The sequence below is a fragment of the Tauraco erythrolophus genome, chromosome 7, assembly GCF_009769465.1.
Source record: "Tauraco erythrolophus isolate bTauEry1 chromosome 7, bTauEry1.pri, whole genome shotgun sequence".
In the NCBI taxonomy this organism is placed as follows: Eukaryota; Metazoa; Chordata; class Aves; order Musophagiformes; family Musophagidae; genus Tauraco; species Tauraco erythrolophus.
The window spans coordinates 18,596,704-18,624,281 of NC_141471.1; the positions used below are offsets into that span (position 1 = coordinate 18,596,704).

General features: G+C 38.8%; 1 protein-coding gene across 1 annotated transcript; it reads right to left on the minus strand.

The window, feature by feature from the left end:
• Nucleotides 1-30: 30 nt before the first annotated feature.
• YME1L1 (YME1 like 1 ATPase) lies at nucleotides 31-27,427 on the minus strand. The gene is given in 21 exon segments (XM_086614440.1): nucleotides 31-1,856; nucleotides 2,991-3,077; nucleotides 3,908-3,981; nucleotides 4,079-4,205; nucleotides 4,988-5,025; nucleotides 5,028-5,138; nucleotides 5,838-5,993; nucleotides 6,372-6,484; nucleotides 7,001-7,063; nucleotides 7,549-7,681; nucleotides 9,010-9,162; nucleotides 10,719-10,763; nucleotides 10,766-10,808; nucleotides 11,656-11,738; nucleotides 12,535-12,642; nucleotides 12,735-12,885; nucleotides 14,058-14,167; nucleotides 19,056-19,154; nucleotides 21,735-21,897; nucleotides 24,465-24,596; nucleotides 27,322-27,427. Coding segments are annotated over 21 exon segments (2,151 nt in total). The 5' UTR covers nucleotides 27,352-27,427; the 3' UTR covers nucleotides 31-1,724.
• Between the last annotated feature and the right edge of the window lie 151 nt (nucleotides 27,428-27,578).

The following is a 27,578-nucleotide window of genomic DNA, read 5'->3' on the forward strand; positions in this document are numbered from 1 at the left end:
TTTACAGTGAATAAAAAGAAAACCAATATGCATAATTAAAATTAACCTTTATTACTCCAAAAACAGATGCCAAATATGCAGTATATTTTTGTTTCTGTTGGCGTATTTCTAAAATACATGTACAACTGTAACTAGTCAGCCTAGACATTTGGTATACTGTTTTATAACATTTGGAAGTTCTCCCACACTGCACTGGGATGTCACTATAGTAAGCTGACAAAAATAGGCAAATAGAAACTTACCCCGGTTTTGAAAGAAAAAAAAAAAAAGGCATGTGCTCTTACTAAAAAAAACCCTAGGTTATCATCAAGCATTACACTCAGAAAATTCTAAAATACTATGTTATTTCTAGTTTTAAGTGTAGCTACCAATTTCCATTCACATTATTGGCACCAGCCCAACTATTTTCATGTCCAAGTATGGTAACCTTCCACGTTAATACACTAATAAAGGCCCTCTCTGCAACAGAAGTTTATAGTCCCAAGAGTCTACAATTAATTGTGCAGAAAGATTATAATCAAGCTGTGTTATTCCTAAAAAACAGTTCCATGAGATCAGAAGAATACTGGCATATAATTGCTAGAAATCACTCCCACTTGATTGGAAACTGCTTTTGTTTTCAAAAACTTCTATCTTAGAATTTCCAGAGGTTTGTGTTAAGGGTTGAAAGAAAAGGTTTTCTTTCCCTAATTCTACTGTAGAACAGAACTGGGAATGTTACTTGAAACAACACATGCTTCAAACATTTTCTGAACTCCTCTTTAGTGGGCAACATTGCCCTCTTTGAAGAACTTGTTGGATTATCAAACGCCCATATTAGTAGAAACTAGTTCTGTAGAATCTCCAGCAGTGTAAAAGCACTGCCATCAAAGCACTGCCATCAAAGCACTGCCATCCATCTGCTGCAGTCATAAAAATTCTAAGAATCTTGTCAGCAGCACATCAGAGGTCACAGGTATTTCTCTTAGCCCTGCCACGGTTCTTTCCAGAACACGGTCCAAAGAGGCTTAGACAAGCTTAGCCTGTTGTTTTCTGCATTAAAATTTCTTTCCCAGCCATACATGTGTGTATTTTAAGCCCAAAAGCACTGAAAACACAATCACTAATGTTTTTGTCCAACACGGAGCTCCTACAACTCCCTTTAATAGAGATGCGCTGTGCAGCCGCTTTATCCTTAGAGACGTTTTGTGACGTTTCTAAATAGGAAGTGTTCTTTTAAAAGTGACCTCTGGCCTCAAACAGAGCGTGAGCATTAGTGAGACTACATACTATTGTTTTACAAACCAATCTGTCACTATCCATAAAACATCCCACAGCACAGACTGTGGGGTATCCCTTCAAACACACATGTAGCAGCATGACCCAGAAAGCTCTGCCAAAACACACCAGAATATCTGCATGTTTTTCTTCTCAGCTTCAACACGTTTGTCTGAACCAAAAAGCTGAATTCAACCCTGAGATTCATCCTTCTGAATAACTTCTTGTGGGAAAGTATAGGGAGCAGAGGATGAGGAACTTGCTTTATTTTCTGTGTCTTATTCTGATGAGACATGACAAATAGATGATTACAGAAGCTCACAAGAGACAGTAGTACTGAAGTGTCACTAATGCCATACACACATCAGGAAGGGAAAAAAAGGCTATGCTGCGTAAGACTACTGCATTGCTAGATGTACATTCTTCAAATTATCAGTTACTGTACGCCAGAAGTTATCATCTTACTTCTAGCTTTTTCCCTCTAGAACGATTTGGATTTCTTTGGCATCCAAAGTCTCGTATTTCAATAAAGCTTCTGCTAAATTCTTGTGTTCTTTTGCATGAGTCTTCAGGATGTTCTTTGCTCGCTCATACGAGTCCTAGTATTAAAAAAAGGTGGAAAGAGATTTTAAAACAAAAACAACAGCAAGATTCCACTTCAAAAATTGTTTCCAGGTAAATACAGCTTGAAACAAACATTTGAAGTTGTGCCTTACATTTCATAGTGAGTGCAGATCGTGTCTCATGAAGATTTAAAATCTAGCTGGCATAATAAATAAAAAAACCCTCTCTTTATGACACCTTTGCATTTTGCAGAAGTAGAATTAAAAATAAAATCCTAAGACAAACCTTAGTATTTTTAGACATGACTTAAAAAAGGCTTACTAGATTTGAAAATTCGCTGAATAAATTAAGTATATTTGATCTTTCATTACGAGCAGTGCTACAGCATTCAAGGAATGTTCCTCAAAGACTAAAGTTTTTAAAAGCTTATAAAACTCTCGAAGTATGACACTTTTAGAAAAGCTGAAAGCTATCCAGCAACTTACGAGTTGCTGCAAGCAGATGCACATTGCCAGCATTACCAGCTTCAACTTTGACTTTTAGTTCTACACAGATAGTTCTTACATGACCAAGTCAGTTTAAAAACAGCTACAGCCAAAGTGTTACTCATTTAAACTGTTAGGATATAAATAATTCTCCTGCCTGTACCAAACTAATTCAGATTACGAGAAGAGGTGATCTGGAAGTTCTGTGATTATCAAATGTAGTTACAAGTTTCCTTAAGCATTTGATACTGATCACTGTGAGGGACTGTGGAAAAGGCAACTCTCTGACCAGAAATGGTCATTCCTGTGATTCTATACAAAATGATTTAGATGCAGGTTATGAAATGTGGGAGTAACATGAAACATTCAGATCTGTTCTAAACCAATTCATAGCCATACTTTTTTTCCTGTGAATTGATTAGGCAAAACAGAAATCCTGACCAAATATAAGAGGAAGCGTTGAACATGTTAAAGAACCCAACACCACCAACTTGTTTCTCACTGCTTGTGCATGACAATCATGAGAAAAGTTTGATGCGCAGAGATTCAAAGTTACAGCTACATTAAATACTTGGGAATACTTTCCTCCACCTGTGTATTTCACCAGTATACATTACCAAACCGAACAATCAAGTAAACTGATGCGCAACTCCCGTATCAGAGTGGAAGGGGAGAGAATCTTACCCGTAGAAGCGTTCTTACTTCCTGTTCAATTGCAGACTGAGTTTCAGGGCTAACTTTCCCCGTATCAGCATAGGTCATAACACCAAGCTAAACAACAACAAAAAAAAGTGTCTTTTATCTTGCCACTGTTGTAGTAGTACACATAAAACACTGTAAGAGCGTCATCACCTATTGCTCCTACATGCAAACATATAAAATCATTAATCAAATACTTGCTGAAGTGCTTGCAACAGAAGCAAAACAAGAAGCCTATTCATCATAGAATCACAGAATGGTTTGGGTTGGAAGGGACCTCAAAGATCATCTAGTTCCAACCCCCCTGCCATGGGCAGGGACACCCTCCACTACACTAGGTTGCTCAACGCCTCATCCAACCTGGCCTTGAACACTTCCAGGGATAAGGCATCTACAACTTCTCTGGGCAACCTGTTCATCAACTATATAGTCACTGCAGAGTTCTATTTCAATAGGTCACAGTGCAGATCCTGCTTAAGCGTTTTCTTATTTAAAAAAGAAAACAAAACTCCTAGACTACTAACACTTGATGGGTAAAATAAAGATGACTAAAGAAGTTTCTTTAGAAGTCTAGAAAACTCAATGTTGTTGTGTTGCCCCGTCCCCCAAACCCAAGACTATCCTCAATTTCAAAACATTTGGTTTTATTATAAACATTTTCTGCAGACATTAGTAACTTTCAAGGTAATTTTGAGGTTAAGATCTTGCAAGTTAATTTTTAAACTGTCAAAGATATAGGTTGTCTAGCTGAGTTCTCTGTGGCAGGGCCAGTCATAAGGCTTACTTACTTTTTTTGCCAGAACTACTTAGTCTCTGTGCTCACTGAGAGCCAAAGAGGCATTCAGTTACATAACAGAACATTTCTTTGTACCACATAAATATGTAACCATAGATGATACTACCTTCTCGCTCATTCCAAATCGAGTCACCATCAGTTTTGCAATTTTAGTAGCATTGTCAAAATCACTGGAAGCACCTAGATAGCAAAAAGATTATATCAGTTATTGAAATCAAGTTAAACATGCCAGTCCACAAGCTTTAATCAAAATTCTTTTAACTACCGATCAGCTGACCTGTTGTGATGTGATCACTTCCAAATATGAGCTCTTCTGCTACCCTTCCTCCCATACAGACATCCATCTGCGCAAGCAACTGGGACCTAGTTTCACTCCATCTGTCATTTTCTGGGAGCAAAGATACCTGGAAGATACAGAACCGTGGTCAGGTAACAATAAACAAAGAGATACTGAATAATCTGAAAAATATTCTTGTTTATATCCAAAGCAGATATGAAAGCTTTTATGCAACAATTTGAACGCTCTAGGCATCCTCCTAGTCTGCACACTCATCAGGTTTGCTTGGAGGTGCTCAGTCTGCCAGCTGAAATAGCCTCTGACACACCATGAGCACCACATACTACTACGCAACTTAAACCCACCAGCAGAAGAAACAGAACAATCTGTTCTATCCATTTCTCCTTATTCTCTGCACTTCTGCTGAGCACCAATCAACTTGCCTGGAAGATTCAGGCCAATTATTTCCTTTAACTAAACACATTAACTTGGATAAACTACGGGATACCTATGCTCGAAACAAGGCAGGTAACCGATCAGGTTTAGAAAGTCACGCTGGACAAAGAACAACTCGAAGTTTGGGTTAAAAGTACAGGTGAGGAATGCTCCTACTTCCCAGTCTTTTAGACATTCTTCAGAGTTTCACTGTTGGGTGCTATTTTAACTGCAGCAGAATCAAACACATTTACATTTCTTTCCTTGTATATGTGAAATATTATACTAGCGTATGCCGTTTTATTTCAAAATGAAGGAAGAAAGCTTTCTATCACACAGTGAGTTTTCCAAAATACTGCACATAACTGAGTATTTCAACATACTACAATACGCATTAACGTAATTACAACGAATAGCATTGCTGGCAAATTGCTCAACAGCACTAAACCAACATAAAATTCTGCATATACTCACATGTCCAAGTGTTGTTCCTCGTGTCATGATTGTAGCCTGTTGATTGGCATTGCATCCTTAGTATAATATGCAATGATAGCATGTCCAGATTCATGGTAAGCGGTGATGGTTTTGTTTTTCTCATCAATTTCTACACTTCTACGTTCAGGTCCTTAAACAGAGGAACGTTAAATAAACTTTTTTGTACAGCTGACCACCACAATCCATACGTAACACATACTCAGAGCACAGAGTAGCCGAGGAACAGCATGCAAGCAAAACTAACTAATACTCATTAAGTGCAAAATGTTTACAAGTAGGATTTTAATGTCTAAAATGGACCTCAATATACTCTACAGAGAAGTTGCTTTTAAAGGAATAGATTTAAAATGCAGTCTGAGTATATGAGAAAATTCCATTTCTTCTCTCAAGTATGAACAGATCAGATTTTTAGTGTATATGACTCTGATGTTTAAGTTTTCTGTTATCACATGACAAGTTATTTAAACAGAAGTTCCAGGTTTCTGGTCATTTCTTCTCTCCTTTCCTTTACGAATATGTAGGGGAAGGGTAAGAAATCAAGCCTGTGTCTTCCTCTAGGCTGAAGTACAACACACAGCATTTTTCATTAAAAAAAAGTATCAAGTCTTTAAGAATGTATTCCATACTAGATTTTACATACTACTCTCTGGTCTCAAAAGGTTCTATTCAGAACTAACTAATGGGAGACTTACGTGTTTAAAAAAAACCAAAACAAAACAACAAAACCAACACGATAAAAACTTCTCTCTTTATTTGTAAAAGTCTTAATCACACATGAAAACCCCTGTGTACTGTAACATATATGTATGTCTTTTGTATAAAATCCTACCCATTAGAATTTTGTCCTTGGAGAATTCTAGTTCCTTCATGGTCACCATATCTTTCCCATCAACAGCTGCCTTTAAGGCAGCTTGATTTACAAGATTCTCAAGTTCTGCTCCAGAAAATCCTACTGTGCCTCGTGCAATTATTTCTGGATCAACAGCTGTAGAGAAAAACAAATAAACTTGTCATTAGAGTCCACATTTCTCCTAACAAAGCTGTATCATGAAGAAATACCAAGAAATGATCAAATTATAAGCAAGAATCATGTTCTACTAAAAATAACGTGTTCAGCAAAAAGTGTTCAGCTTTAGAAGAAATGAAGCCTAATTCTTAAGACACTATGAACTGTTGGAGACTAGAAAGAAACACTGCCTCAGAAAACTGTCGTAACACTACAAATTAGGCAATTTTTGTGTTCTTTACTGAGACACGAAGTAAAGCCACAATTGTTGATGGAATAAAGGACGAAAACATGAGTGGGCTGATCCAGTATAAAAACTGTTACATAAAAAGATACTATGGTAAAGTATTTACTTACATGGATCATACTTTATTTTATTAAGGTACCACTTCAGAATTTCTGTACGACCTCTTACATCAGGCTTAGGAACAGTAACTTGCATATCAAAGCGACCAGGGCGTATTAAAGCACTAAGGGAAAAGAAATTTAACACATTGACTTAAAAATGCTGCAGTAAACTGTTACTAGCATATATAAGGAACAAAAACCTATCTGATATTTCTAAAGACATCTACACAGACTAGGTCTGGCGCACAGATGCAAAGCATACATTTTTCTTATCTGTTTGTAAAGACACAGATGGAAGACGTTTATTACCAATCCATTTTGAAGGTTTTTTTTGCATTTGAAAATTTTGCATTGTGAACAAGGAATGCAGCTGGTCAATTTAAGTAGAAAAACTTCCAGAAATTTTAGATGCTTAGAAGCATGTTCCTTATTTGTCCATATTTAACTCAACCACCTTTTGAATGCCAAAAACTGGCCAATACACATCCTTTTGAAGGCGGGGGAGAAACCCCAGCTGTAACACTGTAATACTTGAAGATTATCACAAGCAACTTGCATGTTGTTGTGGTGGGTTTTTTTGTTTGTTTCTTTGTTTTTTAATACATGCTCTGCAAAAATGATCAATACATTATACTCACTTATCTAATGCTTCAGGAAAGTTTGTTGCGCCGATAATAACAACGCCTTCATTAGGTTTAAAGCTGTATGAAAAAAAAGGGTGAGAATTTTTTTTTTTGAGACAGAATCTACACCTTTTTTTTGTCAATAACCACTTCTATTCTTACTTCAGATGACCTCAACCAGCCAGTCAAAAACACGCTATCAAACCACAATATATGATCCAAGAATGACCATGTTCAATCCAGCAACAGGTTAAAAACATGCCCTGATCTCAGAGTTGAACTTCTTCCTTTAGATATACAGTCAGCCTAAAAAAATTGATAAATTATTTAAAATAATTGCAGCTATTGTGCTATTACAACTCAGAAGCTTCTATATTCTTTACACTGAGGCCATTATTGCTATTGTTGGCAGTAACAGAAAGCGGTCATGACAGCATCTTAAATTTATATCCTTACAAGCATTACAAAAAACATCAAAGCTGTCAAGGAAGAAAAATTCACCCAAATATTCAAAATACCAGTCCGTCAAGCACCTTCTGTGCTCTCAGAATCCATATATTTACCCATCCATTTCAGCAAGAAGTTGGTTAATGGTCTGTCTTGAATAAGGATGCATCGGAGATTCAATTCTCTTCCCACCAACAGAGTCCAACTCATCAATAAATATAACGCACGGTGCATTTGCTTTTGCTTCCCCTGACAAAAGAAAATAGCAGAAGGACACTTCAGCCACACAAAGGAATGGACAGTGTATCATGTAATTTAGGATTCTACTATTTCTATTACTCTTGAATTATAAATTGTTCTGTTAGACATCACCAGAACTGTCTTGATTTTAGCCTAAAATAAAAAGAAATACATTTTTGAAATGAAGCAACGTTCTTCATCTCCACATCAGCTTGATCTCATCATGCTACAAGAAATCATGAGTAAAATAGATTAAGAAATTAGTTGTATTTTGCATCAACTCCCTACAACGGTTTATTTCATAGGCGTGGGTAGAGAACATTGACCTATTAAATAAAAATAAAATGAAATGTGATGGGTCTAAACGCTAACTTATTTTAATAGAACCTGCTTGTTATTTAACAGTGAAGACCTCACTCTCAAGTTTACGGGTATTAAAAGCACAAAATAAAGATGGTCTTAAAGTTTCTGATTGCATTAAGTGGTACATGCATACCAGGATACAACTCATCTCACCCAGCTAGACATACCTGTAACATTGATATCAATGTACAAGTCAGTCATCTGAACTTCTCAGTCAACAAAGAAATGCACATTTTAAGGTACATGTTGCATTTTGCATCTCTTCCATGTGAAACAAGTCACATTTCTTCTACAAATGCAAACTACTTTCTACATTGTACATGCCTGACACTATCAATCTTGCATTTAAGAGAGAAGTTGGATTCCCCTCTCCCCTGAAAATATTTATTTGCATACTTAAAACAGAAAGCCTCTACTGTGAAAGTTATCAATCTAAACAATTTTAGAAGTTTGATTCTAATGCCCTATATTCTGGGCCTGTTGATGGGTGTCAGAAAGGAAAACTCAACTTAGTGCTACAGTGTGATACTGTAAAGCTCTAATTCAGATTAAAAAAGAATATTAAATACAAGGGAAGTAATTGAGACGGTTAACATTATTTTTCATCTTAAATTTACAATTTAATTCAAATCTGCAATAATTTACATATGACAGTAAGTAAATTACAATTTACAACATTCAATTTATTTTATAGGACATTACATTCCTAATTAAATTACTTGTGTTCTCTCTGGGAGTGCTGTAACATCAGTTACAATTTTTGCAATAATTTCATCTAACAACTAGCAAGATTCTACAGTTAACTGATGCTCACAGAATTCCACGATTTACCTACGCAATTGGGTTTTATTTGTTAGATTCATACATGATTACTTTTCAGTAATCAGAACTGTACCCAAACAAACCTTGTAAACAACACTGAATACTTAATCTCTCATGCGAAAAGATTTCAAAACCACAAATATTTAACTTACTGAATAGGCTTCGGATGCGACTAGCTCCTACCCCAACAAACATCTCATCAAACTCTGATCCAGATGCATAATAAAACGGAACATCAGCTTCACCAGCTACAGCCCGTGCAAGAAGAGTTTTACCAGTACCAGGTGGTCCAACTAACAGAATACCTAAAAAGACAAACAAAAACCACCAAACCCACCCAGTCTTATTACATAAGTACTGTTTCTTCCATGCATTAGAATAAATAATTTACACTTGGCTTTAAAAAGCTGTTAACATCCCATTTCAGATACTGCTCATTACTTGCAGCCTGAAGAAGCTTCCTGTAACAGATCTAGATACACTCTGATCCATATTTTAACAACAACAAAGACTTTCTATCAAATAGAAACGAGTTTAGCAGCTGATCCCTAACAGTGTCTTCTTCAAACTGACACTTTCCTAGCCATTTCTGAAATTGGAACTTTATTTTTTTTTAAATTAAATCATTCCCAGTAATTGTCTTTAAACAGTGTAGAGCACTAACAGGAAACAGACTTAACAAGGCTTCCATATTTCAGGTTCACTTGGCTTTCTACTATGATCAAGCTTAATCATCCTTTTAAATGAAAACATTTGTTTCTCAACTGTCTAAAGCAGTTAGGCAAGCACTAAAGGTGCTGAAAGGCCTTTTGGGAGTCGTTACATAAACCCTTCTGCATTTCAAGAGAAAGAACTACTGTATATTAGTTAAATAATTAAAGAAGGCACAGTAAGTTTTGTCTAACCCCTACACATTCATTTGCATAATACAGGTTCTTTTTTGGACATTTTTGCCTTATCTTGGGAAAGTTTTCAAGACTAAACGTATGTTACGTATCTTTTTCAGATGAGAAAAAGTAAAACAAAATTAAAAAATCTGGTGACAGGAAGCTATTAACTTTAAAAAAAAGATATCCTTATACAGACAGTTAAAGGAGGGGACAAAAAACCCAAAAACCAGACAGACCTAAAAAGATATGAGCTACATAAAGTTCTACTCAAAAAGGCGTAAACACCAATTATACATCATTTTATCAGTAAATATTTTTTTAATATTATGTTACATTCAGTGACAACGTAAAAGAGTTTTTGTAGTTCACTACACCATCTCTAAAAGGTTTACTTGGGACTTCAAAGAAATATCGGTTCTTAGCCATGTAAATGAGGCTGCTAACAATTACAAACACAGGTTTGATCTCTGAAAGACTTTTTTCCTGGAATCTTCAGTCCACTCTTGGCACTGTCATAGCTTATTTATCCCTAGTGTTATTACTGAATTTCTAGCAAATGGAAGATGTATCCAGGCATCTTTGCTTCTTCTATCTGAGCATCTCGAGGACCTCACATTTTCTGTGGGGGTAGGCAATAATGACCAATTTTTACACACGGGGAACTGAAAGTGAGATAGGAAGTATGCAATATACTACCTTAATCTCCACTCCCCCAGCCCAAGTACATCATGTAAGGACATCCTTTGATAAAGAAGCTTTCACAACTCTCTTTGAGGATTCACTGTTCCTCAACTATTTTAAACAAGCAAGGAAATCCACTACCTTTTGGCTATATACTTTTTTTTATTCCCTAACTAAAGGAAAAAATATTCAGAAGCCAGGCTGTAGATTAGCCACTCAGTATAGAACAAAGCTACAAACATAGCCACAGCTACATATGATTTTCACTTCTGCTGAACAATGATTCTTACCTTTTGGAAGTTTACCTCCTAGTACAGTAAATTTATGTGGGTTTTCAGGAATTCCACAACTTCTTGCAATTCCTGTTTAGCTTCTTCAACCTATGCATTAAAAATATACCACAAAATATAACTAAGCATTTATAAAATATTGCACCTTTTTTCGTAGATGAGTTCTGTATTAGCGACTAAGTCTCTAATTGTGTATTGATCAAAATACAGAAGCCGAGGTAAAAGTGTACCACAGAATTTGTGTGGATACCAAGTGTCCATGAGTTTAATTCAACCTACTTCCTAGAACTGTTCACAAGAATAAGTAAACACTGAAATTAATAATACTGAAGGAATAAAAGCAGCACAAGATCAGATCTGACCAACAAGATAAATCGAGAATCAAAAATTCCACATCAAGATATTAGTCTAATTAGTTAAAAAGAGATTAGTTCTATTTGTCCAAAGGGAAGGAGATGTGGAGGTCCTCATTTTGTCACTGACAGCCAAAGAACAGTTGAACAGAAAAAATAAAGCCATCCCATCAGCAGTGACATGCCCACTTCTTTCTGGGAATCTCCCTATCTCCTGTCCTAACGTCAGACATCTGAAAGAGATGGTAGTAAGACAGAAATGATCAAATAGCATTACCATCTTCTTGTATTGGTCAACTTCTGCAAAAAATAGATTAACATGGATACTTGTGGCCTGCCTTTTGCTATTCTAGACTTTAAAAACGTGATGCAACAAGTCAAGATTGCACCTTTTATAAGGTATTAAATGCCACAAAGATACAACGTAGAACAAGAGTCGTTAAAACCCTCCTTGATCTTGGAGTGGTCAATACATAAAAGGCTTCAGTTCATACAAATAAATTTCTTGAACAGAGTAAGACATTCTTCAGGTTCACAATGATTAGTTAAGCAAGAACTCACACACGCTTTATTTTTGAACTTACCCCTTTTACATGTTCGAAGGTGACATTTTTCAGCTGGATTGGATCAACTGCTGCATCAAAGATACTCGACGTTCGAAAGCGTACTAATAGCAAACAGCAGACGATGAACAACAAATTTACACATGAAGTAATTTCATTCCAAGACTACAGTGCACTTGCATGCATACCATTAAACCGTTAACTTTACACTTGCCCTTTTAAAAAGGTATGTTTCCATTTACAAGCGGCCAGCAAGAGTAAGATTTATTTAACAAAAAAAAAAAATCTTTAAAATATTTGCAATTCAGTGATACAAGTGCTTTTTAGTCATCTGTAGGTACAAAAAGCCCTGCATCCAAAAGCACATACATAAAGCCAGTTCTCCCTCAGCGTTTCTGCACGTATCTGAGACTCAGGTCATAACACGAAGTTTAAATTCTCCATTTGTATTAGCTCAGCCTTTGATCGATCTGCTATTTCCAACAGATTTCTCAAGATGACAGTCTGGCCATGCAAGACCTAGTCACTATAAACTAGGCTGTGATGACAAATGAAAATCAAACCATTTTGCCTACTACTGACCTGGATAACGCATCATCTAAATTCAAAGACAAATACGTAACTGATGAACAGTCTGATGACTTCTCTGCTTAGTTCCAATTGTTTCACCAAAAGAGTCAAAGTAAGTACACTAACAGACAACTTTTTTACCTCTATAAACATTTTGTCACACTACTGTCTAAAAGGCTGTAGCCAAAAGCAGTACATAACTCTCTCTTTCATTAGTACATTGAAATGTCATCCTAAAACGATCATTATGTCAAAACACATTTAATTTGTGCTAAACCTGATGAAAGAAACAACACAAGTGAACCAGTATGGGGAAAAAATTTAACTAACCAGCATCAGAAAAGGAACCTTTCCCAGGTAAAAATGACGAGTATAAAGCAAAGTAAAAACAAAGAACAAAGAGAAAGAAAGAGAGCAAACGTGATCTTCTTAAGGAATCTGTAAAAGAAAACAAAAAGAAGGTTTAATAGAGACTGAAATAAATGACTTTCTGAATGAAAAGAGAAGATACATGAACTAAAACAACTTACCAAGCGTTTTCTGCAGGAACACCTGTGCTTTCAAAAAGCCTTCTGCAAAACCAGTTTTAAAAGCATCCTGGTGTGCCTCTGGGATGTTTTTTGTTTTCATTAGTGTATCTAAGTTTTCAACATCAATTCTTCGCTTTCTCAGGATAAAGCCCTAGAATATTTTCCGCAGCAGTGTTAGTATACACTAAGTTTTGATACACAGTTAATTTACTACCTGGCTAGCATGGGTGAGAGGAAAAAAAAAATTTAAAAAGCACACAATTCAGGTGCTATGGGGTTAGTTAGACGACACAGGGCAACTGCTTGAGTGTGGAATTGCAATGGTTCCAGCAAGGGCACTCTGATTTTTCACTGAACATGTCAGGTTCAGAGCCCTTCTGGACCCCAGTTCCAAATAGAAAATGTAGCCTAAGGCAGATTTGTACACAGCTAGCCTTGTACACTGGATTCAGTGGGAGGTATTAACTTAAGCTTTTTGCTTCATGAAATCAACTTAAATTATTTCCAAACGTGAAATATCTTTGTAAGTATAGTTTTCATAGAGCTTGATCAAATACATCTCATATGCCCTACCAAATTTAAGAGCAGCACTGTGTGGAGCTAGCTCAGGTATATCTTCATCCATGGTATATCTAATCCACAGATGAAATAAACTACATATGCCTAGAAGAAGGAGAGAGTTCAAAGCTAATTTACACACACAGTAAGATCAAATACTTTAATTAGCCTGACTTTTGCACAACCAATTAGACGTAAAGAGTACCTAGATTAACTGGGGTTTGTTAAGTGCTTTGCTATCCCAAGCTTGGATAGTTATCTGGTGAATTAACAATATATAAATGAGTCTGTAACCTACAAAAATATGAAGTTTAAAATTTTTGTATCTTAAAAATATACTAGCCATAAGTAAATCTATTCTTAAAACATTAATCACATGATGAACTGCTTGAAAAAATATACATTCTTGTATGTTAAAATAGCTGTATTTCTGTTTAAATGAATACTTCATTTGACTCCAAGCTATTTTTAACAAAGCCACAAAAACAGAACACAAAGAGTTTTATTTCTACAGTTTAAAACCATTTTTATACTCTGAAATTACTCTCCTAAAAAATTCAAATAATCTTTATATTGATGATATATGAAGAAAATCTGTTTATTAGTAAGAAAAACAGTGTGTTGTCAGTAGCTCGAGTTTTAGAACTAAGAAATTTTTTCACACTAGAGAAACAGAACACCCTTGGTAAATTACGAAGGTTGATTCAAGAGAAAGAAACTGTGTGAATAAGCCCAAAACAACTTCACAATGTTACTCGTATTTACCTTCAAAAGTGAAGAAAGTGAACTTTTTGTTTCTGTGAATTGTTCAGATGTTGACTGCAGACGTCTGGCTCTTGATCTCAAAGTCTTAAAGTTCCGTGATTGTATGTAAACTTCAAGTAGTAATAACAAATAAAAAGTTAAAACCTGTCCGTTACTACCACTACAAAAAAAAAGACCTAAGAAATTTATATGAAATTATATGAAAAAGACTATTGTGATTGAACCGAATATAATCTTCCCAACATATCCGCAGTAGGAAGTGAACTGCAAATAGCAATCTGTTTAGGATGCTCGACCAAAACAGTAAAAAACAGAAAACTGTACAAACGGCACTTCTGGATCTAATAATAATAAACTGGATAAATAAAGCAATAAATTTTAGTATTGTAAATGTGACCATGAACCATGTTTGTAAGCTGAACTTGCAAGCAAATTGCTTTCTGTTTCAGAATATATTTTTCCCACCAATTTTTTAATTAAAATAATCAGGAGTTCACATTGTGAATTATAGATAATTGGCCAATCCTATCACTGTCTCAGGGCACAGAAGAGAGATACATCTGAACTAAATCCAGATAGGCTGACAAATATGAAACATGCAGAAGCTAATCCAGAAGGATGGGAATTAAGGTTCCTGCTCTAAGATAAGCTTTGTCTAAAAGCTCGGCAGATAAGGTCCCTGAAGAGGTCTGGCATGGCTTAAGTGTGCTTTTATAAACTTAGAAAGTTAGAAAAGAAATGAGACCATTTAATCACAGTGAGCTTATAGCACTATGTCATCTCTATCACATCAGAAACCTTGTGATGGAGATTTTATCACATAAATCACTAAAGCCAAGAATATTTATCTTCTTTCACTAGTATGTTTTAAAATAATCACCAATACCAGTCAATTATATAGTTTTAACTAAGCCTTCTGTTATCAAAGAATAGCACCAGATAAAAGGAACTTCTGGAACCCCTGCTGAAAAAAGGTCTAACATGAGATCACGGCTCAGGGACTGGTGCTACAGCCAGGGCTTTGGGTATTTTGACCACGGGGTGATTTTTGAGAAGCCTGGGTTGCTAGGGCAGATGGCGTGCACCTAACCGAGAAGGGGAAGAAGGCGCTTGGACAAAGGCTTGCCAGACTTGTCCAAAGAGCTTTAAACTAGTATTGCTGGGGGAGGGGGAGCACAGTTCAGCCCACTGCTGTCAGCATGGCGCCAGTGCCAGCACCGAGGGTCCAGAGGCTGAGGAAGGATCGCAGGTATGTTCAAATGAACTTACACTGCCGTCCAAGAGAACCCCTGTCGCTCCAGCCAGAGAGTCGGCTTTGTCGGGGGCTCAGCTGAAGTGTATGTACACCAACGCACGCAGCATGGGAAATAAACAGGATGAGCTGGAGATGCGTGCACATGAGCAGGGCTACGACCTTATTGGCATCACGGAGACGTGGTGGGACGACTCCTATGACTGGAGTGTCAACATGGAGGGGTATAAGCTTTTTAGAAAGGACAGGAAGGGGAGACGAGGAGGGGGTGTCGCTCTGCTGGAGTGCGTGGAGCTTCGCCTGGGGTCGGAGGAGGAGCTGACAGAGAGCTTATGGGTCAAGATTAGAGGACGGGGACAGACAGGGGATGTTACGGTAGGGGTCTGTTACAGGCCACCTGGCCAGAAGGACAGAGCAGATGAGGCGCTTTATAGCCAGATAGGAGCAGCCTCGCGGTCACAAGCCCTGGTCCTCATGGGGGACTTCAACCACCCTGACATGTGTTGGAGAGACAATACAGCAGGGCACAGGCAGTCCAGGAGGTTCCTGGAATGCGTGGACGACAACTTCCTCCTGCAGGTGATAGAGGAGCCGACAAGGAGGGGTGCCATGCTTGACCTTGTGCTCACCAACAGGGAGGGACTGGTGGGCGATGTGAAACTTAAGGACAGCCTTGGCTGCAGTGACCACGACACGGTGGAGTTCAAGATCCACGGGGCAGCAAGGAAACTATACAGCAAGCTCTGTGCCCTAGACTTCAAGAAGGCGGACTTCAGCCTCTTCAAGGACCTGATGGGCAAAGTGCCGTGGGAGGCGGCCCTGGAGGGACGAGGGGCCCAGGAAAGTTGGTCCACATTCAAGGAGCACCTCCTCCAAGCTCAGCAGAGGTGCATCCCGATGAAGAACAAGTTGGGCAAAAAGACCAGGAAGCCCGCGTGGATGAGCAAGGAGCTCCTGGACCAACTGAAAATGAAGAGGATAGCCTATAGAGGGTGGAAGTGGAGACAGATAGCCTGGGAGGAATACAGAGAAGCTGTACGAGTGACCAGGGATCAGGTGAGGAAGGCTAAAGCCCTGAAGGAATTGAATTTGGCAAGGGATATAAAAAGCAATAAGAAAAGCTTCTATAGATATGTAGGGGACAAAAGGAAGTCCAAGGAGAATGTAGGCCCCCTCCGGAAGGATACTGGTGCTCTGGTTACCCGGGACATAGAGAAGGCTGAGTTACTCAATGACTTTTTTGCCTCAGTCTTCACTGATAAAGCCTCTTGTCTTACCACCCAAGCTGTGGAAAGAACTAGCAGGGACTGTGAGGATGAACCACCGCCCACTGTACTTGAAGAGCAGGTTCGAGAACATCTGAGGAACTTGAAGGTCCACAAGTCCATGGGACCTGATGAGATCTATCCGCAGGTCCTGAAGGAACTGGCGGATGAAGTTGCCAAGCCACTGGCCATTGTATTTGAAAAGTCGTGGCGGTCTGGCGAGGTCCCTGATGACTGGAAGAGAGGGAACATAACCCCCATTTTTAAAAAGGGGAACAAGGAGGACCCGGGCAACTACAGGCCAGTCAGCCTCACCTCTGTGCCTGGCAAGGTCATGGAGCAGATTCTCCTGGGAACAATGCTAAGGCACACGGAGAGCAAGGAGATGGTGGGTGACAGCCAACATGGCTTCACCAAAGGCAGATCGTGCCTGACCAATTTGGTGGTCTTTTATGATGGGGTGACAGCATCGGTGGACAAGGGTCGACCAATGGATATCATCTACCTGGACTTGTGCAAAGCTTTTGACACTGTCCCGCACGACATTCTTCTCTCTAAACTAGAGAGGCATGGGTTTGATGGATGGATCACTCGGTGGATAAGGAGTTGGCTCAATGGCCGCACTCAGAGAGTAGTGGCCAACGGCTCGATGTCCAAGTGGAGACCGGTCACGAGTGGCGTCCCTCAGGGGTCCGTGTTGGGCCCGGCCCTCTTCAACATCTTTGTCGGTGACGTGGACAGTGGCATGGAGTGCACCCTCAGCAAGTTCGCCGATGACACCAAGCTGTGTGGTGCCGTCGACACGCTGGAAGGGAGGGATGCCATCCAGAGGGACCTCGACAGGCTGGAGAGGTGGGCCTGTGCCAACCTCATGAAGTTCAACCAGGCCAAGTGCAAGGTCCTACATCTGGGTCGTGGCAATCCCAGGCACGAATACAGACTGGGTGGTGATTGGATCGAGAGCAGCCCTGAGGAGAAGGACTTGGGAGTACTGGTGGACGAGAAGCTCAATATGAGCCGCAATGTGCTCTTGCGGCCCAGAAGGCCAACCGCATCCTGGGCTGCATCAAGAGGAGAGTGGCCAGCAGGTCGAGGGAGGTGATTCTCCCCCTCTACTCTGCCCTTGTGAGACCTCACCTGGAGTACTGCGTCCAGTTCTGGAGCCCCCAACATAAGAAGGACATGGACCAGTTGGAGAGGGTCCAGAGGAGGGCCACGAAGATGATAAGAGGGCTGGAGCACCTTTCCTATGAGGACAGGCTGAAAGAGTTGGGGCTGTTCAGCCTGGAGAAGAGGAGGCTCCGGGGTGACCTTATAACGGTCTTCCAGTACCTCAAGGGGGCCTACAAGAAAGATGGGGAGAGGCTGTTCAGGAGGGCCTCTTGTGATAGGACAAGGGGTAATGGTTTTAAAATAGAGGGAGGTAGATTCAGGTTGGATATTAGGAAAAAATTTTTTACCATGAGAGTTGTAGAACACTGGAACAGGTTGCCCAGAGAGGTGGTGGATGCTCCATCCCTGGAGATGTTCAAGGCCAGGTTGGACGAGGCCCTGAGCAACCTGATCTAGTTGGAGATATCCCTGTTCCTTGCAGGGGGGTTGGACTAGATGACCTTTGAAGGTCCCTTCCAGCCCTAACCGTTCTATGATTCTATGATCAGGTAGCTCCGGACCTCGTCCAGCTCAGTTTTGAAAATCTCAAAGGATTAAGATAACACAATCTCTCCAGACAATCTGTTTCAGAACTTTGCCATTCTCATTGTGAAAATTTTCCAACAGGAATTTCCTTTGCTTTTACCTGTAATTGTTGCCTTTTCTTTGAGGTGTACAACTAATACAGCTCCAGTAGCAATTAGATCACTCCTGGCGTTCTGCTAACTTTAAAACCTCAGATCCTTCAGCTTTCTCCATACATTAAATGCTCAAAAATACGCACCCTTCCTTGCTGCCCATCACTTGGCCATCTCCATTTTGTCAGCATCTCTCTTAACCATGGGACACAACACCAGACACAGTATCCAGGTGTAGCATCAGAGGAACTGAGTAGAGGACAATGCCTGAACTCCTGAAGTGCCCGATTATGTTCTTGCTAACGCAGTCCTGTTGTTACCCATCATACATCGCAGGGTAGTTTAAATCAGTCACCAAACACAAAGTTCCTCTGGATGAATACTAGATTCAACATATTTATCGATTCAAAAACAGTCAGCTCATCTTTTAAGAATATGATCCACAAATACTGACATCTTTGAACAAGATTCTACAGTTACACCATGTTTACTAACTTAATTCTGGAAACATACCACTGAAATGCAAAAATAACTTCATGATCTTAAGTGTTAATATCACTATAAAGTTCCTTCTGGAAGATTACTGGTATTTCATGAGTGACAGACACCTCTAAAACAAAAGTAAAAATACCTTCCCAGAATGAAAAAGATGCTATAGAGATTAAAACCAGCATAGTTCATTGTTTTATACCTGGCCAACAGCGAACATCTGAACAGAAATGTTGGAGGGGATTAGGATGCTGTCTGTACAAGGAAGATGAGCGTAAAGCACTGAAAACATCCACAAAACCTGTAAAAAGATACAGCAAAGTGTAAATACACCGTATATTAAATGGCAACTAAACATTACTTCTCACATAGGTTGTTTTTTCTTTCTTAAATATTAATTCAATTTTAATACAGTCCTTCAGGCATCTGTAATGAAACAGATTAACCACCTCGAATACTGTGTCCAGTTCTGGTGTCCCCACCATAAGAGAGACATAGATTTGTTGGAGCGTGTTCAGAGGAGGGCCACAAAGATGATCCAGGGGCTGGAGCACCTCTGCTATGAGGACAGGTTGTGGGAACTGGGATTGTTCAGCCTTGAAAAGAGAACACTTCGGGGGAACCTAATAGCTGCCTTCCAATACCTGAAAGGAACTTACAGGAAGGCTGGGGAGGGACTTTTTACAAGAGTGTCCACGGATAGGACAAGGGGAAATGGGTTTAAGTTGAAGGAGAACAGATTTAGATTAGATCTTAGGAAGAAATTCTTCAGTACGAGGGTGGTAAGACTTTGGAATAAATTTCCCAGAGAAGTTGTGGATGCCCCCTTCCTGGAGGTGTTCAAGGCCAGGTTGGATGGAGCCTTGAGTAGCCTGGTCTGGTTGAGAGGCGTCCCTGCCCATGACAGGGAGGTTGGATTAGATGATCTCTGAGGTCCCTTCCAGCCTATGCCATTCTATGATTCTATGATTGCCAATACACAGATAGCTAACTACTTTGCATTAACCTATCTCATGCACTTTGCAATATACCAGAGTTTTTTCTAACTAGAACTTCTAAAAAACAATGGTACTCAGAATCTTGAATTTGAAGCTATATCTAAGAGGGAAAACTCTGCACATGTGTATGGAGCTGAACAAAGTTATCTAGACTGGACAGGAATCCAAAGACTTTCATGAAGCTGAAGGACCAGCATTCTACCAATCATTCCGTTTCAAAGGCTTTAAAGAACAGATTGCTCACAAGCATTTTTAAAACAGACTATGTATAAAATATGAAAACATTTAAACTATACTAAGTCTACTTAATTGTACAGTCCTCATGCAATACGGAAACAAGAAGCAATAAAAGAGCAGCACAGTGAAAAAGTTATCAGCAGATAATATTTCAAGCACACTACAGACTGCAAGACAAAAGGACTGTCATTTATCTGTTGTTCAGTTACTAAAAGCTCAGAGAACTCATCCTCATTAAGCAGTAAAAATTATTTAAGATACATCAGAGATCTGGGGAGGGAGAAAAAAAATTGAGGCAAAGGCTGCAATAGCTCTCTTCCATAGTAACTCAGAAGTTAATGTAATCACAAAAACGGTGGGGAGTTTTGTTTATTTTACATATTCTGAGAAAGTTAATACGTCAGTTAGATACATCTAGGACAGCAAAACAGAACCTTGAAAGTTCCTACTAAATTTTTTGAAGTTATATGATTGCAGTAACAGCTTACAAGCTAACAACTGAAACACTGAGGAACTATGGGAAGGAGAAAAACAGATTAGCAATTAATTCTACGATCCTCTATATTCCACAATCTTCTACAATACTGCATATTGGCTAATCTGATACAACATAATTATGAACACATTAGTTTAAAAAAACAGAAATCTTCTTCTCACTTTATGCACAAGTATACGCACAACATACACACATCAGTAGCAACAGTCACCCCTCGGTGCCACCTACAGCAACAGCACATTCCTGAAGACTTAGCACCTCCCTTGCCCGTGGCGGTTTTCCACCTAAAACTTTGCCTTTTCAACTGAGAATGGAACAACCAGTCTTGTGAACTTGCAGGTTAATCCATCAAAGCTCTGAAGCATTCGCAACTTTTTTCTTCGCGTTCAGGAAACTGCCTCTGAGCTAATTTTTCTCTCTCTCTCTCTCTCTCATCACAATGCAATTTAATGCCTCCCCTCTAACAGTAGCCCTGAGATATTATTCTTGCGCTCTTTCTCCCAACTGCAATACCATGTATCTCAAATGTCAGCTAGATGCTGCTTCTTCCAACACATTCTTAAACATCTGCAATGGCCTTGCTTCCTGTATTTAAGACTAATCCCAGCAGAACATCTTTAACTGTAAGGAACCACTCTTGGTTTCAGCAACAAAATATTCTATGTGGATTATTAAAAGTTTGCCACCCTAAATTCCTTTCTAACTAATGTCCTTGTGTGATGTTGCTTCAAGCAAAAAGGAGTAACAATATGAACTGGAGATGTTCATGACTGTGTTACATTAGTAGATTAGCAAAATCTGATTTCTTCTATTTGGTGAAAAAAAAATGGTGAAAAAAATCAAGCTCAGGCTACCATTACAAGACAATGCACTTATACTGCAGCTGAGTTCAGACAAGTTTAACAGCAGTCAACTTCAAATCTGAAGAAACAATTCCAAAATCTGGGTTTAATTTTCTAAAGTTCTCAAGATTCAAATGTACCTACCACTCTAGAGACAACTTGCATACAATAAAAATACATTAATACTTTTTATTAAAGATTTTTTAAACTATGAGTTATCTGCAGCACAAGAGCTTAAAGAATAACTGCATTCACATTTATAATCTAACTCTTATCAATTCTCATCAGCACTTTACTCTGAAACATACCATGCTTATTTTCAAAGAAGGACTCAGCAGAGACGTATGACGTATGCCACTGCGAAGAAACTTTGTTTTCTGCACAGTAGCCAGGAAGCAACCTGTTCACCAATTCTCTGAACTGGTTAACTTTCAAATCAGACAGTCCCAAATCTCTCAAATTAAGTACAGACTGCAAAATAGAGAAAAATGTTCAAAATTTACTTAAGATTACCTTAGGGGGGGAAAAAAAAAAAAAAGATTAACTGAGTTAACTTTTTGGCTCGATACAGCATCTGTATTTCACAGTTCAGACTGAAATAAAAAATTTCTAAAGGAAGACGAATGAAAGGACACGATTAAAGAAAGAATAGTTGCTAGTGTCAATGCCAAACAGCTTTTCCATTTGCACACATTGACATTTTCATTGTCACAGTACATTTATGACAAGTGTATTTTCTTCCCAATTCAGTCTTTTTAAACACTTTCCTGCTCCCTGATTGAAGAAGGCACAGAAAAAAATATCGGCTTCCAGCTCTTTCTACTCTTAATGACAGAGCAAATGGAGAGTGCAAGGGGGAAAGACAGACAGTAAAATCCACCTATTATATTTCATCCAAATACCAAAATCCCTCCAACCTCTTTTTTTTTCTTTTTTCTTTTTTTCTTTTTTTTTTTTTGGCTCATCTTTTCGCAGAGAGTGCAGATTTAACAGCGGGACAAAGACTGGATATTTAGAAACTATACCCAAAGTTAAAGATCTTAAAAAGCCACGAGCTGGCTAGACACACAATGTAAGGCAAAAGTTTCCATAGGGAAAAGGGTAAGTACTAGGATCTGGGTTTTCCTACAAAGCAAAGAAACTATGAAAAAAACATGGATGTAAGGCACATAACACTTGAGTTACTAAAGAAGTAACCTTGATCAAAGTAATTGTAATCTTGTATTTAACAGAGAGGAAAAACCTTTTTATGGGAGAGTGTGTTTTAAAAATACGTATTGGTTTGGACCCTTTAAAACATCTATTAGCCTCTCAGAATTGCTTCTACAGTAACGTTTTCTTAACTGAGAAGCAAATATACCACGCTATTCTAAGTGTATTTGCACACACACTTAATTTTTGATTGTTAGAACATTATGGATTATATTTTTGTTTTTCTCAATTGTTATTACTATGTAAGCTTTACATTGATCCACTTTCAAGGTGAAACCAGATTTCCAATAAAAAGACATACACGGAAAATACTTGAATAAAATGTCAAAAGTAGCATTTTTAGTACATATTCCTAGATGCATACAGAATACCAACACATTCAAAGTTTACAGTTTAAAACTGATTTCTAGGTAAACAAAGTGTTGTGTTTTAAAGGCTACGGTAGAGTGCTTCTGGTCCAATTATACTCGAAATAAGTACTAATACATTTTTAAACATTATTTGACTTTTTCACATGGTTTAAAAGAGTAGATCAAGCCTTCCTACTTAAGCTTAATTTCTTTGAAAATTACTGAAATCCTAAGAGGGAGGGCGAAGATTAAAAAACTTTTTTAAAAAGTAACATTTTCTGTGACCCTTCAGAAGAGGTTACTCCTTCCAAATCCAGATTTAACTTCACAGCATAGAGGCTTCACACTCTCAAATAATTATTTTTGCCATTCTAATAATTCAACTTTATTCAATATTACAATTGCCTGTACTATGTCAGTATCTGTTGATGCTAGATTTGAGCTTAAGCTTTATGTAAGCTTAGGTTTATTACATTCTAATCAACTTGCTTTAAGAACTTTCTTTAAAAATATTTTGAGAGACTTTTTTAATTATTATTTTTATACTTTCATCATGCTAGGAGGAAGCAAACAGGTGCACGATGAATTAGAGAGAAAATATTAAATGTGAGAAATTCCCTGTATTTCAAGATCAGATTGTCTTGCTGGGTAGAAAGACAAACACAGAATCAAATAAATGAAACACACTTTTAGTTTCATTCAATAGTCCAGATCTCCCGCTGAAATAATTTTTTTTCACCAGATGCAAAAACAGAATCACAAAAAAGCCCCAACAAAGGAATCACAACACAAGGATGATTAGTACAATCCATGCTGATTTCCAAAGTTCTGCAGTTAGTGAGAGACTCCATGTTTTTCCTCCCAAACACTTTCTTAGTTATAAAACTTGTTGTAAGAAACGAGTTGAAAGAGAAGTGGCAAGATCTGATACTACTTTGCACCTTCTGTATTTTTATTTTCAATGTGAAGAACAAAATATATCCGATGATAATGAAAGATATTTTAATAGAAAAATAAGAAAACATGCAAATACGCTATTTAGTCTCTAAAAACCCTCAACATGCTTTAAGTTACAGTCTGTTTTCTCACAAGCAATAACGCAGCAAACTTTGCTAGAACTCAGAGAGTGAAAAGACAATAAGGAGTTTATTAACAGAAAAGTTAATGTTTCTTACTCTAAAGTAACAATAAGTGGAAAGTGAAAACAAATCCCCTCTTCATTTGCAAATTACTACTAAAACAAGTACGAGCTTTTTTTCTTATTAATGAAATACTGTATTTTCCTACAATCCTTCGTGCCAAAAGACTGACAGTGAAGCTCTGTCAAAAAGTTACATTCTATGTGCTAACATTTTTCATTTAGTCATGTTACATTATTTTATAAAAGGAGTCAAATATTAAATTCACTTAAACTTGTATTACTCAGATTTAATTCAGTTAAAAGCAAACCACCACTTTTTCAAAGGTTTTTAGTACCTCGCTCTTCTGAGGATCATGCTCAGGGGAAGCGTCCCTCTGGACAGGCTGTACGGATGCTGTGCTGGCAGAAGAGGTGGAGCTTTTTGGTGAATGAAAGGCATTGATAAGGTGACTCAAAGGAACAGTAGCCTGGGGGAGGTAAAAAAAAATAAATAAAATCAGAGAACGATTTAAGCTTGTTTAAACTATTTAAGCATATCTCCATTCCACACCCTGACTTATAACTGTTTATCTTGCACACTGCCTTTTAACTGAGGACTTCATAATAACTTCAACACCACAGTGTTAGCTGGTGTCTTTATTTAAAGGAAAAAGAAAGTTTAAGTACGCATGACAGGTTAGAAGCTCACAAAGCTTGGAAGAGGAGGAAAGAAAAAAGAGGCTACATTTCCTAATTTTCAAACAGAAGCATGGTTTAAAGAAATAATCACTAGATTTGCAAATACAGAAGTAGGTACAGATCATCAACGCTTAGGAGATGTAAAGACTGCCCTCGATTTGTACACAAAACAATGTTTAGTTACAAAAAAAAAAAATTAGACAACTTCTTAGAGATTGTTCTCAGCTGAAACAAAATTGCTACTACACTTAATACTTCGTTCACAATATTTTTTCAATCTTTTTTTTAATGTATCACTTGTTTGCTGTGTTAGATATGTGCTGTTGAAACCAGATGACAGAACAATAAGAGTTGTTGCTGTCTTCTGACAAATATTACAAACTTAACAACCATTTCATACAAACGAAATACAAAACTCTGTGAAACTCAATGTTTTTCCCTTGTAGTCAGTCACCAAGCCCCCATCACAGTTAATTAACTTACATTCCAAAAAGGAGTTTTTTCCCCATATAGCAATAAAAGACACAAGGAAACACAATCAATAGGAGAAGAAAAGAGAGAAAAAGCCAATAGCAATCGACTGCTACACTAAAAAGTCTGCAAGTTGACACCATGTCTTGAAACGTTTAAAACCTGTTTATAGTTACTCTCATTCAGTAACTCTGTTTTCTTTGAGATAAGTGTTCACTTAAAATAATCCTGATCCTGTCTGGGTGTCTGCCAGACAAAACTAACATCACCGTTCTGATAGGACTCCACAACACAGCCACAGAGGTAGTGTTCTTTAAACAACATAAACAGAAAAAGAATGGTAAATGAGGTACTCCATCTATTTAGTGGTAGGCTTTAATTTCGGACTTTGATATGAAATATTATAACATAGTAAATTCTAGATTATCCCTGGACAGATATCTAAGCACCAGATCTCATCAAGCTGGTTCCCCTTGAACCAACTTTAACAGAAAGCTCACTGACTGCTTTTGAATAGCATTGAATCATGAGGATTTATCAACGTCTTACAAATTCAGAGATCATCATTCTTAAGTGCTACTGACAGCTATATTATTTTCCAAACAACACTTATTTTCATCTATAAAGTATTACTTTTATAACTTGAAATATCTGTATTTTTCCTGCATTATACAAATTATTATCAAAAGTTTCCTTTAAGATTTTTTTTCCTTGGGATCCCACTTTAGCAACATACTTAAGTATCAAACTAACCTATACAAAGCATATACACATATTGCAGTCAATTCTGCAGTTCAGCAGCACTCAGCTCAGTGACACCACCTCATGAATCAGGCCAGGAGTCCAGGTGCACCACGCCTCAGGGCTCCTCCCCTAGGACATCATTACATTTATTGTGAATATACGGTACATATAATTCCAACACTTCCAAAATGCCTCAGTGCCATTACACATCACGAGGGAAGGGTTGGGGTGCAAGTTGCTGCTAGAACAATACCTGATTGTGATACTTGATTAAGCTTCTGCCTATGAATGTTCTTCTGCAAGAACTTCCATCTCTGTGTTGACTAGACAGATCATAGAATCACAGAATGGTTTGGGTTGGAAGGGACCTTAAAGATCACCTAGTTCTAAATCCCCTGACGTGGGCAGGGACACCTTCCACTAGATCAGGTTGCTCAAGAGAGACAATGCTGAGAGACAGGAAAACTGCCTCAGAAATAATTGTTCAAAGTTATAATTAAACTCTGGGAGTTTGTGGTAAAACGATAAAGCCTCCAGAGGTCAAAGCCAGCGTCCCAACCACTAACCAAGCTTTCTTTCTGCATTTCCCACTATGAAAAGGTGGAATGACACATTCCTAAAAATGTCATCACAAGTTCTGTCATATCACTACACTAACAAAAGCAATTAACACATTCTCCACGTTTGGAAGGAACACTTTAATCCTAGTGTAGAACAAGACTATCACATACTAACTCACTAACACAAATCATAAAAATAAAACCACTGGTTCCACTCAAAGTCTATAAAACCCACTAGTCACTCACTATTTAATAAAAGACGCCTTCCTGACTGCATCCAGACTGTTCCATATAACAAATAGTTCAAGAACTTCTCCTCCAATAACTCTCCTAATTTTTAAGTAATTACTTTTTGGTTTTCACAACAACCCATGGCAATTAACAGTACAGTTTAACTTCAGCTGTAACAACACCACCTCCCTTGCTTCTACTATAAAACCAGACACTAAAAAGCGGCATCTCCAGGTTACCTCTTCATTTCAGACCCCGCAGCGCGTTCACTCACGCCCGGTCGCCGCTCTCCCAAAGCCTCAGAGACGTGGCAGCCGGGATCCCGGCTCCTCCCGCCGCGGCCCGCAGCCCCCGCGCCTCCCGAGTGCCTCCGCCCGGCCCCGCCGAGTCTACCCGGACACGAAACGAGCCTCCGACCGCAGCCCGGCGGAAAGGCGGCCCCAAGCGCGGCGAGCTGCGCACCGCGGCAGCCCGGGGCCGCCGCCGGCGCGCTCCGCGAGCCGCTCACCTGAGGCTGCACGGTAGAGAAGGAAAACATCCTCCCGGCGGGGACGGCGGCGGCGGCGACCACAGGCGCCTCTTCCGCTCGCCAGCCCAGACGCAGAAGCCGTGCCCGCCCGTCACCCTCCGCCGCTCAGTCGCCGCCGCCAGCAGGAAGGCCCCACGGCTCCGCTCGCCGGGAAAATGGCCGCCCCCTGCGGCCGGCGGTGGCCAGGCCCGCGCGGCCCCGGAAGCGGCTGGAGATGGTAGAGCTTCCGGGTCGCC